General features: G+C 37.8%; 2 protein-coding genes across 3 annotated transcripts in view; one reads left to right on the top strand and one right to left on the bottom strand.

Moving 5' to 3' along the window:
• UBAP1 (ubiquitin associated protein 1) overlaps window positions 1-12752 on the bottom strand; it is a 102644-nt gene that overhangs the window by 58374 nt on the left and 31518 nt on the right. The gene's annotated exons all lie outside the window — the stretch shown is intronic.
• LOC105749517 overlaps window positions 5860-12752 on the top strand; it is a 53800-nt gene continuing 46907 nt past the window's right edge. The window contains exon 1 of the mRNA XM_031945548.1: window positions 5860-5884. Within this exon, the coding sequence (XP_031801408.1) occupies window positions 5860-5884 (25 nt within the window). The remainder of the gene's footprint in view (window positions 5885-12752) is intronic.

Consider the following 12752-nt stretch of genomic DNA (forward strand, 5'->3'; position numbering starts at 1 on the left):
CCTGGGCAAGTCACTTAACCCCAATTGCCTCAGCAAAAATAAATAAATAAATGAAGATAAATATGTTCATTCAGTATCCATGATAGTTATTTGTGTGATTGTTGTTTAAAGGGAAATGGAAATAAAGTGGATAAAATTAAACTAGCTGTTGTTTTCCAGTTTTGAACTGAAACTACTTCCCTCAATCTACTAGAATGATCAGGGAGGGTGACCTCTGTCCTAAACAAAAGTAAAAAAAAAAAAAAATCATTTCCCTCAACTTCAAAAACTGATGTGGAAATCATGGAATCCTAAGCCCAATTTCCTTCCTGAAGACAGAAGAATTGATGCAGAATTGATTATTCCTTTCTTTCTGATTCCCAACCCCTCCTAGTTGATCAAACCAGGACCTTTCTGGTCCCTTTGAATTCCAGTAGAAGATCTGGGCCTGTCCCAGCCCCACCCAGATCTGAGCCAACTTGGGACTCCACCCTCAGGCCCTTCCAGCTGAATCTCTCATTACAAAAGAGTTAAGCTGCAATCCTCTCTTGGCAGAGGTTCCAAACATGCCAGGCATGCCAGGACCCTCTGTCCACTGAAATCCTATTTCCGATGCCCTCTTATCTCTAACTTCACCTATTTCCTTAAGTATACTTTAACCTTACTTCCAAACCCCGTAATAAACCTCTTTTATCAATCTAGCTTTTGGGGCCAATAAATTCCTTTATTGGGAACTCTTGTGTTGCTACTAGACCTCATTTAACTCCGTATCCTTGCATCGAATCCAAAGGGGTTGCAGGGGAACTCCATTTGACTCCCTGACCCCAAACCTGCCACTAGACCGCAATTAAAACCTAATTTTATATAGGTACCCCATATCTAAACCTCATCAGAATGAGGTAATAGTCACTTAAGCATAGCCATCTTTCCCCCAAAAAATGGAATTCCAATTTCCTTAAAGATATGAAATATTCCAGATTTGTGAACCAGGTCTTTGTTCCCTGGTTCTTTTGAAAATAAGGGTCTCTAGGAATTGGATGAGGGTTTAGTTTCTACAATTAGGAAAATTGAATTAGAGAAATACAGAGAATTGAAATTTTAACCAGAAAAATAAAATTGAAACTCAAGGCAGGGAACAAAGAAATAAAAGAATATTATCAGGGTAGAGAATTAGAATAAGAATTAGAGAAGCACTTACACATGATGGTGGGGAGGAGTGGATGGGAGGTCCAATGAAAAGACCTAAGATTCTTTTTTTTTTTTTTTTTTTTTGGCAATAGTCAATTTTTATACTGATCAATAGATGATGAAGCAATACTTCCTTTCTCTAGTTAGAGAGGTAGGAAATTAGAGGTTGAGAAAGTCCCGTATCTTCTCAGATATAAGACCTAAAACTCTTGAAGGGGAATTAGACTCTTCAGATAAGATGGTACTCAGCCAATAAAGAATCCTGAAGAATTGAATTTCCAAGTAAGGTACCTGCTAAGGGAAGAGTAATGATGCAATCAGGAGAGAAGATTCATATTCACATGGGAGGATTACAGTACTCCTTATAGATTGTGACTTCTGGTACTCAACCAGTGGGGTATTAGGGGAGAGATTTGCCATTCAGGTATTTAAAAAAAATAAATAAATAAAGGACAAGTATTGATTCCTTTTGGATACAATAGGACACCCACATCTACAGTTGTAAAACTTCAGGGAAAAAAAACAACAACCCAAAATCTTCACCCCTCCCAAATGCAATGGAGTTATTTCTCACAAATCTCCCTAGATACTTGAAAGTGCTGATTATTTAGATCTGGATAACAATATTTACAATAAGATAAGACAGTGGGAAAGGTGAGCAATAACAGACTTTAGGGTTATGTATAAGTCATATATTCTCTGCCATAAATGACTCAGAACCCAGCAGCAAGAAAACAAGTTGTGTCAAGAATATTCGGGAAGTAAAAAAAAAAAAAAGTACCATAATTTTAAGAATGACCTTAATCCATCTCTGACCCTGGGCATACACTTAGAAGATGACTGTATTGCTTCTTTCACCAGATGTACTTTATTGCTTGTGGAGAAAAGGTTTGGGGAGGGTGCTCTTAGACAACAGCCTGTTCCAACGTCCAGATTTCAGTTTTAGCCACTATCCCAAACAGCCTGAGCAGTTTGACTCATTTCTTACACTTTCTACAATCTTTTTGGCCATCCAGAGTTCAGTGGAGAGCAACAGGCTTTCCCTTCCACTCACCTCTTCCTTCTCTGTCAGTTCTCCCCACACACCTGCTTTTCCAGAAACACAAAAACACATTTCCTTTGTGTCAGTGCCTAAGTCTATGACTAAGCAAACATAAACTTAAAAGATCAGATGGAGAAACTTTACCTAGAGGATGTTTCCATTTTGGAAAATTCTCTTTGCAGTGTCCTCTAAGAGGCGAGGAGGATTCAGTGCCCACCCATGTAACTAGCACCAGAAGCTGCTATGACACTAGTTGAACACAGTGCATAGACTTGATTCCTTTGGAGTGAGTTGTGCCTAATAGACAGCACAGTTCCAGTTGTTCCATGTCAACAGGTAATTAGTAAGTGCCTTCTGTGTGCCAGAAAATATGTTATACTCTGGGGACACCAAAGAAAGGCAAAAATTCACAGTCTAATGAGGGAGGTGGTAGGTAAACAATTATTTACAAACAAAATACAGGATAAATTGGTGTTAATCTTAAAAGAAAGGCTCTAGTATTAAGGATGCTTGGGAAAGGATTCTTGTAAAAGATAGAAGTTTACCAGAAGTGTGAAAGAAGGTAAGGAAATCAGGGGTTAGAGATGAGGAGGGAGAATATTGCAGACGTGGAAGACATTCAGTGAAAATACACAGCATTGGGACATGGAACGATTTAGAGAAGTCACTACATCACATAGGTGCAAACGATGAGGTGCAAGAATAGAGAGAAAGAGATCCCCTAACAGCAGTGGGATCCTCTTGGCCAGTGGCAGGCTTTGAGAAAGAATTTGCAAACCACAAGGTTTGTGGCAGAGAATAGGGTTTATTCACACTAAGAAGCCAGCTTGCCAGAAAGACAGACTTCTTAGTGGGCAAGGAATATAGCAAAGGTAAGTTAAAACTGAGGAGAAAATATCTTCAGCAGTGGGCAAGGTCCTGTCAGGACAACTGCCAAGATAGGTTTGACCAACCCTTGGTTATATCCAGTAGATCTTGGCTGGGCACTGGGGAGCCCTATGAGCCACTCAGTAGAGGAATACTGACTATGAGATCTCCAATTGAATGAGATCACTTAACTGGGAGTTTGAACCACTGGGAGCAGTTCCAGGGACTAATCTTCAATTCAAAGAAGGTGGTGATTCTGTCTCTGGCCAAGGATCTCCAATTGAATGAGATTACTTTGAGTGTTTCCCTTATGGACAGAAGAGGGTGCCCCTCCCAGGGGAGAGCTTGAGATCCCGAATCACCCTTCTCACAGATTAAAGGGGACACAGTTTCAGGGCTCCCCCCAAAGGCTAAAGGGGGCACAATTTACATCACTAGGGTGGTGACAGTGTCAGGAGAAGGGATAATGTCAATGGATATGGTGGGGAAAAGGTATAAGAAAATATGGGGCGTTCAAGGTGACATCTAGGGTTAGTGGTGACCTCAATAGTCACAAGAAAAAAATGGAATTGTTATTTAATTCCAAATTATATTTTTATGTTTTATGATCTTCTCATTCAAGATTTCTATTAAGGTTGTCTAAAAGTGTTTTGGGTGCACATAATCATGTTGGTGTGCATAGGTTATCACACCAGTTTGTATATCTCTCTTAGAGAAGGAAAAGGCAAACCACTCCACCATCTTTGTCAAGAAAATGCTAAATGGAATCACAAAGCTTCATATGACTGAAAAATGACTGAACAAAAAAGGAATTCAGAGAAGACATATATGAACATATATAATGTTGAGCAAAATAAATAGAAACAGGAGAATAATTTACACAATGATTTATAATAAGGGAAACAACTCTTTAAAGTCCTACAAACTCTGATCTGTGCCATGGCCCACAACTCCAGAGGCCTGAGATTTGACGTGTGTTTCTCTTCTCTTCACAGAAGTGATGAACTGGAGTTGAAGACTATGCTTTGATGTACATTTTTAGACATGAACAATGGGTAGATTCATTTTGGGTAACTATGCTTATTTGTTATAAATAAAGTCTTTTATTGGTGGAGAAAGGGAAGAATTAATGTAAAAGAGTAGGGCTGGGAATAACACAAAGAGAGAGAGACAGAGACAGAGAGACACAGACAAAGACAGAGACAGAGAGAGAAGGAGGAAGATAGAGAGATAGAGAGAGAGAGAACAATGAAATATTTGAAAAATACATGAAACAAAAGGAAATTCAGAGGGAGACACAGAGAAGTAGACAAGTTTTGAATTATTATATATACAGATATACACAAATATATATATATATATATGAAAATAACACCAAACTATATGTAAAAGAAATTCATGATCTCACTTGCAATTCTCTTTATAGTTGGAAATTTGCATGTTTGTTGATGTTCACCAAGTTTAGAATAACACAAAATTAAAATCCTGAAAAAATAAATTATTTAGGCCAAAGATTTAATTTTTTAAATGTATCTGTATGACAATTTGAGTGAAGTAAGGTCCTCCTTTTAACTATTGTAATGTGAAACATGAAGTGTCTATCAAAACTAGGGCAGATATTCTAGGGTAATCTAGGTATTCAAAAACCAGGGGGACTGGGGCAAAGTAAAAAATCTACAATGGGTCAGATGGCAATGGTCAATGGTCAAAAAAGTAAGCAAAAGTGTTGGAATCCTTACAAAGTGTTAAGTCATTAGAGTTGATAGAGACAATAATTATCTGATTTAGCATGGTTCAGTATGATTGATCTAATCCTACGAGATGTTATGGGCCAGAACTTGAAACAAGGTACTAAATGGAATTGAGGAGACAATGTTTAAATTTAGTTTAGAACTGATTTAATCCTACAACAAATAATGGTTTCCCAGTGATATAATGATTGGTATGTACTCAGTGTACAACATATAAGCAAGAAGCTCTCAGGGCCAGACACAGAGCACTCTGGGAGGAAGCCCACAAGCCCACTCTCAGAGGTGAGTCAGATTCATTCCAACTTTCACCTTGCTGCTGGCTAGAGACATTGGGACTTAGAAAGATTAGCAAAAGACTAGCAACGAGAGCTCTCAGAACCAAGGAAAGCTGAGGCCTCTAAGAAAGCTACCCAGGGCCAAGGAAAGAGAAAATAAACGTTTGGATTTTATTAGCTAACTGTATTTCAGGTGATTATTACTCTGAATTGAAACTAAGGCTGCCTCCAGAAAACCTCCCCAAGAAACCTGCTCCCACACAGAACTATCACATTATATTTTAACACCACACAAAAGTTTCAAGGAAAAAGACAGGGAACAGGTTTCTTCAAAAGGTAGAAAAGCATAGTCTGAAAAGACCAGTAAGATTTCCAAAATGCCAAGGAAATTGAAATGCAGGAGCTGAGTCAAGTTTCCTGGTGATTTCAGAGGTATGTCCAGTAAATCAATCTGAAGTAAGCAGAATTCAGGAACTGGTTTTCCCCCTGACAAGCAATCAACATTTAAGTACTTATACTATGCTAAGTGTTGGGATACAAAAAGGTGCTCATAATCTAATGTAGTAGACAAACAAAATATAAAAAGTTAAGATATAAACAGGATAAATTCATTGTTATTAAGTCTTATTAGAGTCTCAATGGTTCTATTTGGGTTTTCTCAGCAAAGATATTGGATGAAGATTAAGCAAACAGGGTTTGGTCTTGCCCAGGGTCACAGAGCTAATAAATATCTGAGGATAGATTTGAACTTGGCAAGATGAGTCTTCCTGACATGGAAATCGGTAGGTCTGGTTGAGGAGGGAGAGTAATGGGGAACTGCCAGCGAAGATGCTGGAGTTAGAGAACCTTGATTGATACTTAAAGACTGGCTATCTCATGAACTGATGCTAAGTGAAGTGAGTAGAACCAAGAGAACATTGTACACAACAACAACAAGATTATGTGATGATCAACTCTGATTGACAGGGCTCTTTTCAACAGAGAGGTGATTTAGGCCAATTGGTCTTGTGATATAGAGAGCCACCCAGAGAGGATAGTGGGGACTCCTTGAGTGTGGATCACAACACAGTATTTTCATTTTGTTCTTGTTTGCTTGCTTTTTGTTTTTTTTCCTCAATTTTTTTTCTTTTTGATCTGATTTTTCTTGTGCAGCATGATAAATATGGAAATATGTATAAAAGAATTGAACATGTTTAACATATATTGAATTATCTGCCATCTATGAAAAGGGACAAGGACAAGGGAGGGAGAAAAAAAATTTGGAACACAAGGTTCTATAAGGGTGACTGTTGAAAACTATGCATATATTTTGAAAATACAAAGCTTAAAAAAAAGACTGGCTGTTTCAATGTTGCTCTCTATATATATATGTGTATATAGATATATGTATATGTGAATGGGTCTGTGGGTGGGTGTGAATGCATATATATGATGTAACTTGAGATCTTTTGGGAAGAAATGAAGGGGGTGAACCCTGAAACTGTCCAAACTCTACTCTGAAAGAGGTCCTTTCTCAGGGAAGCCAGTTAAGTGGTCTCACTCAGTTGGAGATCTTGGACAAGGACATGGTCATACCCTCTATTGAGTTGAAGATTAGTCTGGAACCACTCCCAGTAGCTCAAACTCCCAAGATAGGTAATCTCTTTTCAATTGGGGATCTAGGCCTGGGGATTGACTCAAACTCCAAGTTAAGTAATCTCATTCAATTTTGAATTGAATTGAAGCTTCAAGCTTCAGACAGCTAATAAAAGACAAATCTGAACCCGAATCTTCACAGAAGTCCTAAATAGGAGCTTGCCCACTGCTGAACATATCTTCTCACTGTAACCCACCTTTGCTATATTTCTTGCCCACTAAGAAATCTGTCTTCCTATCAAGGTGTCTTCTCTTTGCCAATAAATCTCTTTTTGCCATACAGATTTCCAGTTTGCGAATTCTTTCATATAGGACCTGCGCCTTCAACCAGAGAGGATCTCCCACCCCAATTCTTGCACCTCATCATTTGGTGGCCTGGTACAGGGATCCCTGAGAGCATGACTGAGGTAAGTCCCTTTGTGCTGATGGTCTATTCTGTAGCTAGCTCAACCCAAACTCCTAGGAAAGTTAAGATTGTCTGCAGTTCTATGCTCAGAAGAATTCTCTGTCTGGGGACGCCTACGCTGGAATTCCTGAGCCTTGACAAAATGTCCCCTTAATCAAGGAAGTTTTTGTCATATTTTTCTCTCTCTAGGGCTGCCTAAGAGAACGAGGAGCTATAGAATTAAAAAATCTGGGAATTTGGAAGAATGGGACAGTTTACTTCCTCTGTTCCTAAAGATTCTCCTTTAGGCTGTTTCTTAAGAAACAGAGACAAATTCAGTTTGAAAGATCTCAAAACAAAAAAACTCATTTACTTTTGCAATGCTTCCTGACCTCAATATATCTCAGAGAACCAGGAAAAATGGCCAATTAATGGCTCAATTAACTACAGCACTATCCAGCAACTTGATTTGTTTTGCGGAAGGCAAGGCAAGTGGACTGAAGTTCCCTATGTCCAAGCCTTTATGGTCTTATCTCAAAATCCTAAATTAAGACAGCATTACAGAATGCCGCTGGTAAGATTTACTGCTGGGGAACTGAAGGTAGATAATGACCTTCTAGATGACCCCCTCCTTTTCACTCCATGGGGCACAAGATCTTTCTTCTGCTCCCCACTGCAGTTTTTATCAGAAAGCCTACAAATCCCTTCCACAACCACACCCTTATCAAAAACAGGACCTTGGGTCTCACAATACCCGATCCCTCTCGCCTCCTGAACCAGATTCTGAGGCTGCCCAGCCTCCATGCCTCAGTCCTTCTCCTTCAGGAAATGGGACCCCCCTTTCTCCTCCTCAGGAGCATGATCCAGCCACCCTTTTAACCTCTGCCACCTGAGAGAAGTAGCAGACTCTCAAGGAGAGACAGAGTATAGGTGCCCTTCTCAATGTCAGATCTTTCCCAAATTAAGACTGAGGACCCCACCAAGTATATTGATGGATTTAAAGCCATTGCCCTCCAATTCGATCTTTCCTGGGGAGATGTTAATATCATTACTGCCTCCTGTTGTGCTATAAAGGAGAAAAAGAGAATCTAGGATCTGGCCCAAAAGTTTGGGGATGACATGGCTGCCTCCTCCTCTTCTGGCAGATAACCCTCAGGGGCTGTTGCTGTGCCTGTCTCAGACCCCGGGTGGAACTACCAGGAGGGGAGTAGTGATAGAGAGAAGAGAGATCACCTATCTTTCTTGAACTGGTAATTTATTGCTATATATTGTGAATCCTCCCTGATGGGCACATGACAATGTTCTGTTTTGTTTTATTTTCCTTTTCTATTTTTTAATTAAAAAAATAAAGTGCCTTCCACCACTAGATCAATGATCTAATGTCATTGAGGTACAAACTGAAAGAAAGATAATATCTGCCTAATATGGGGATTTTTCTTGGTTTTGTTCATTTGTTACAATGGAGGGATTTTTCGGTGTGCAGAAAGGAGGGAGGAGAATGGAGCTACTGATAAATGTGCTCCCCCCTAAAAAAAAAAAAAAAAGGAACAAAAGAGAATCAAGAAAACTTTGTTTAAGGCATAGAAGAAAACAGAGAGAAGTTCAGAGGGAGAAACCTACAATCAAGATAGTTTAGGAACTGAAGTGCTGAATTTATGCCTTAAAAAAAAAAAAAAAACTATTTACAATAGAGATTCATGTTTTTAATCTACAGATTTAAATGTCTATAATCCTTTGTAGATGGAAAATACAAGGTTCATTGAGATTTGTAAAGTTCAGAATAACAAAAAAATTATAATTAAAACCTGGGGGGGGAGGGGCAGGGAGGAGCAATGGCCTCAAATATGTTAAATAAATTGCTCAGGTCATATGACAAATAAAGGCAAAGCTGCTTATCAAATCCAAGTCTTCTGCTTCTAAGTCCAATGCTCTTTCCAATATACCATACAATTCAATTCACTTCAACCCTTTAAACCTCTGTTTCCTCATCTCTAAAAATCTAGATGGAAGAAATGGATTAGGAGTTAGCAACAATTCATATAACTCCTAGAAAAGCAGGGCAAAGTTGTGAAGGAGAATGTCAATTATTAGAATGCCTGCTAGAGTACTCTTTCTGACAAAAATTAGAAAATTTTAGACATTTCTGTTTTATATAATTTCATCTTTCAGAAAGCAGAGGAAACTGATATGAACCCTCAACTAGCTTATTCTCAGGAATTGTTAAAATGAGAATCATAATTAGGTCAGTCTCTCAGATTAGGCATTTTCAAGACTGCTTAGAATGAGGAGAAACTGGAATTCATCTGGTTTTTTCATTGTGAGTACTTTAACCTTCATTGGAAACTTAGATTTCCCAGACTTATCTTTGGGATAATCTCAGCATCTCCAATGTACTTAAGTATAATTCCCTGGAACTGAAAAAAAAAATTGAAATAGCATTTTTAAAATTGGAAAAAGGTAAGGATGATTCCATAATTTAATTTTGAGTCAAAAGACCTGGATTAAAATGCCAGCTATTATTTATTACCTCATGCCCTTGATCAAGTGCCTTCATTTCTCTGGGTGTTTTCACAAATCAGGTCTTAATGACCCTTCTAACTCTAAGTCTCTACTTCTATTATCAATGACATATAACTCTAAAAAAAGTTGGCTAAAAATTCAAATGAAACTACCAATAATAAAATTATAATTATCTTGAGAAAAAAGAAAGGATGAGGAGTTCCAGAGATTGTAACAGTTGTTGGAAAAGCAAACAGATGAGCTCAGCTTCTAAAAGTCTAAGAACAAAAGAGGAAATGAAGGTATCTAAGTGCAGAAAGAAACCAAAGATGGTGTTCTTTAGTTGTGTTGGGAATTTTTTTCAGTTGTGTCTGACTTCAAGACCCCATTTGAAATTTTCTTGGCAGAGATATTGGAGAAGTTTGTCATTTCCTTCTTGGGCTTTTTTTTACATGAAGTAACAGTACAAACAGGATAAAGTGACTTATCCAGGGTCGTACATCTGGTAAGTACTGTGAGAGTGATAGGTCCTATTTGAATAGTGTCAGAAAGGCTAAAACCTTGAATGAGCAGAAGCTTATTAAAAACATGTAAAATGTTTTTAAAAGGGAGAAGGGCATATTTTATTGTTGTTGTTGTTTTTAAAACTTATTTGGAGGGGATGAGATGATATTAATAAAGAGAAAGTAATTACACAGTGCCTATTTTGCTTTTGTTTTCTCAATAAAGGAGAATAATTTATACACTTGAAAAGTATAATTCAAAAATGAGTTAAAAGGAATTAAAAAGCAAGACAAATGAGGAGATTGTGAAAAAAGTCCTTAGTTCCCATGAGTTATAATCACGGGGTCCATAAGAATTAAATATAAATGTATTAGTTCACATATTTTTCCTCATTTTTTTAAATTTGCAAATTAAGAAACATTTGTTTCCTCTACTTAGTTATTTCCACTTTAAAAGGAAAACAAAAACCTTGTAACCAATATACATAGTTAAGCAAAGAAAATGCCCACATAATTCATGTTGAAAAATGTGTCTCATGTGTGAAACTGAAGCAGTTAATGATTTCTACTAACCACCCTGATTTGTTCAAGCTTTCCTATTATCCAAAACAGACCAGATGACTTGGAAATCAGAAGCAGGAGACAAAAAGCATTTTTTAAACTAGGAACAATAGAAATTCCTTGCTGAATTTGCTTGCTGAACCTGGAACTCCCCCGGCTATGCTACAGAACCAATTCAGACTGGCTCCACATTCCAGTGACCTAATCTGATATGATCATGATATGCCTCCTGCAAAACAGCCCAGACCAAAGATAACCTGCTAAGACCACTGGATACTTCCCCCACCCCCCAATCTGTGATTTTTGCCTATATAATCCCTGCTGTGCAAGTCCATCCTGAGTTCAGTTTTAACTGTGCTTCCATGTATACATGTCAGCCTTATTAAGAGGAATAAACCCATAAATACAACTTAATTCTGTCTTTCCTAGAACAAACTCTAGAAAAAGTGTTAACATGTGTCTTGAACCCATCACTTGTCTGTCATGAAGTACTAGAATGTTAGCTGTTGTCAGACTACAAAAGGACCTTGAATATCTAGCTGCTATAGCTTAACTCTCTCTCTAGAACAAAAGGATTATATCCTATCTGAAATATATTGAATCACATGGATTTTTTCCCACGAGGTTGTCCAAAAATGTCTGAGATTGCCCAATTTCCCTGTTTTGTCCAAATCTCCTCAGTTTTTTTACTGTCTCTTCTCTATCCCTCGACTTACTTACTGGGGTGCCCCTTTCCCTTAAGAAGGAGGCCCTTAGCATGTTACTCCTTACCCCAAGTAAATGTCCAAATAAATGTCCATGCTTAATTTGGAAATAGTCAGATCCTGACTTCTTTCAGAAATGGCACCAAAACCCCAGCACCCCAACATCTTTAGTGTACTCCAACAGGAAGTGTGAAGCCACAGTTCAACATCAATCCATTGAAATTATTGGAGGTCATTGCATTGAGCAGAGTTTTTAAGCCTTTCAAAGTTGTTTGTTTTTGTTGTTGTTTGTCCTTCTTTCTTCAAGATGGACCATGACATCAGGAAGGTGATACCGTGACATGCAATTGAATTGGATTTAAGTGAGGGAGGGCGGTGCAAGATCATCTACATCATCTTCCCCTTCAGACCCCTCTGGCTCCAGTGGCAAAGATTTCTCAAGCCTAGTCTAATGCCACTGAGTGATTAATTCAGTAGGCCTTGCTCACATTTAGTTCATACTTCTGATTAATTGACTCAATAGCGACATTTACATTGAGTGGGGTAGTATTTATTAATTGATTCAAAGAACCATGATCATATGCCTTAATTTATGTCATTCTAAAACAAGTCAGATTTACATTCTTAGACTTAGATGTAGTATCCATCCATTAACTATATGTATGAAATTGGGCAAATAATTTAAACTCTTTGGGTCTCGGTTTCTTTATTTTCATTTTTAAAAATTATGATATCTGACCAGCAAAAATCTATCTTCTTTCCTTCTCCTAAAATTGAATTAGAAAAACAAAACTCTTGTAATTAATATGTAGAGCAAAAGAAATCCTTGAATTGCCATGTCACAAAAAAGTTTCAATCTCTATTCTGTCTTTCACCTCTCTATTAGGAGGTGAAGAGAATTGATGGTGTGAGAGGGATGTACCCCAAAATATATTGGGGTTACAGGCTGTATTATATAAGGTATCTCAAAAGAATTTATAGGCTTGGATGATCTCCAAATCAAGAGGCAACGATTTTATTATGCTGTTGGCAGTGGCTAAGTTCCAAAAGGGAGTTTAATGATTTATAAGGGAAAAAATACAGGCTATGTTCCCTAGAGGAACTCACAATTAACAAAGGTAAAGATACCACAAGCAGGAGAAGGTTGTCATAAGAAGATGTCATAAGAGGCCAAAAGAATGGCTTAATGAACTAACCATAACAAATAGTAAGATGTTTTAAGGCAAGCAAAATTCCTAGAGAACTTGCTGCCACAAGGTGGGCAGTTAACCAAGTTGTTATTGTGACATTTAGTAAGCAAATCAAGTTCCTAATGAATTGGCTATTATGATACTTAGTTAAGTTCCTAAAAGGAGTTGGCAAA

Source organism: Sarcophilus harrisii, chromosome 1, assembly GCF_902635505.1.
Source record: "Sarcophilus harrisii chromosome 1, mSarHar1.11, whole genome shotgun sequence".
Taxonomy (NCBI): Eukaryota; Metazoa; Chordata; class Mammalia; order Dasyuromorphia; family Dasyuridae; genus Sarcophilus; species Sarcophilus harrisii.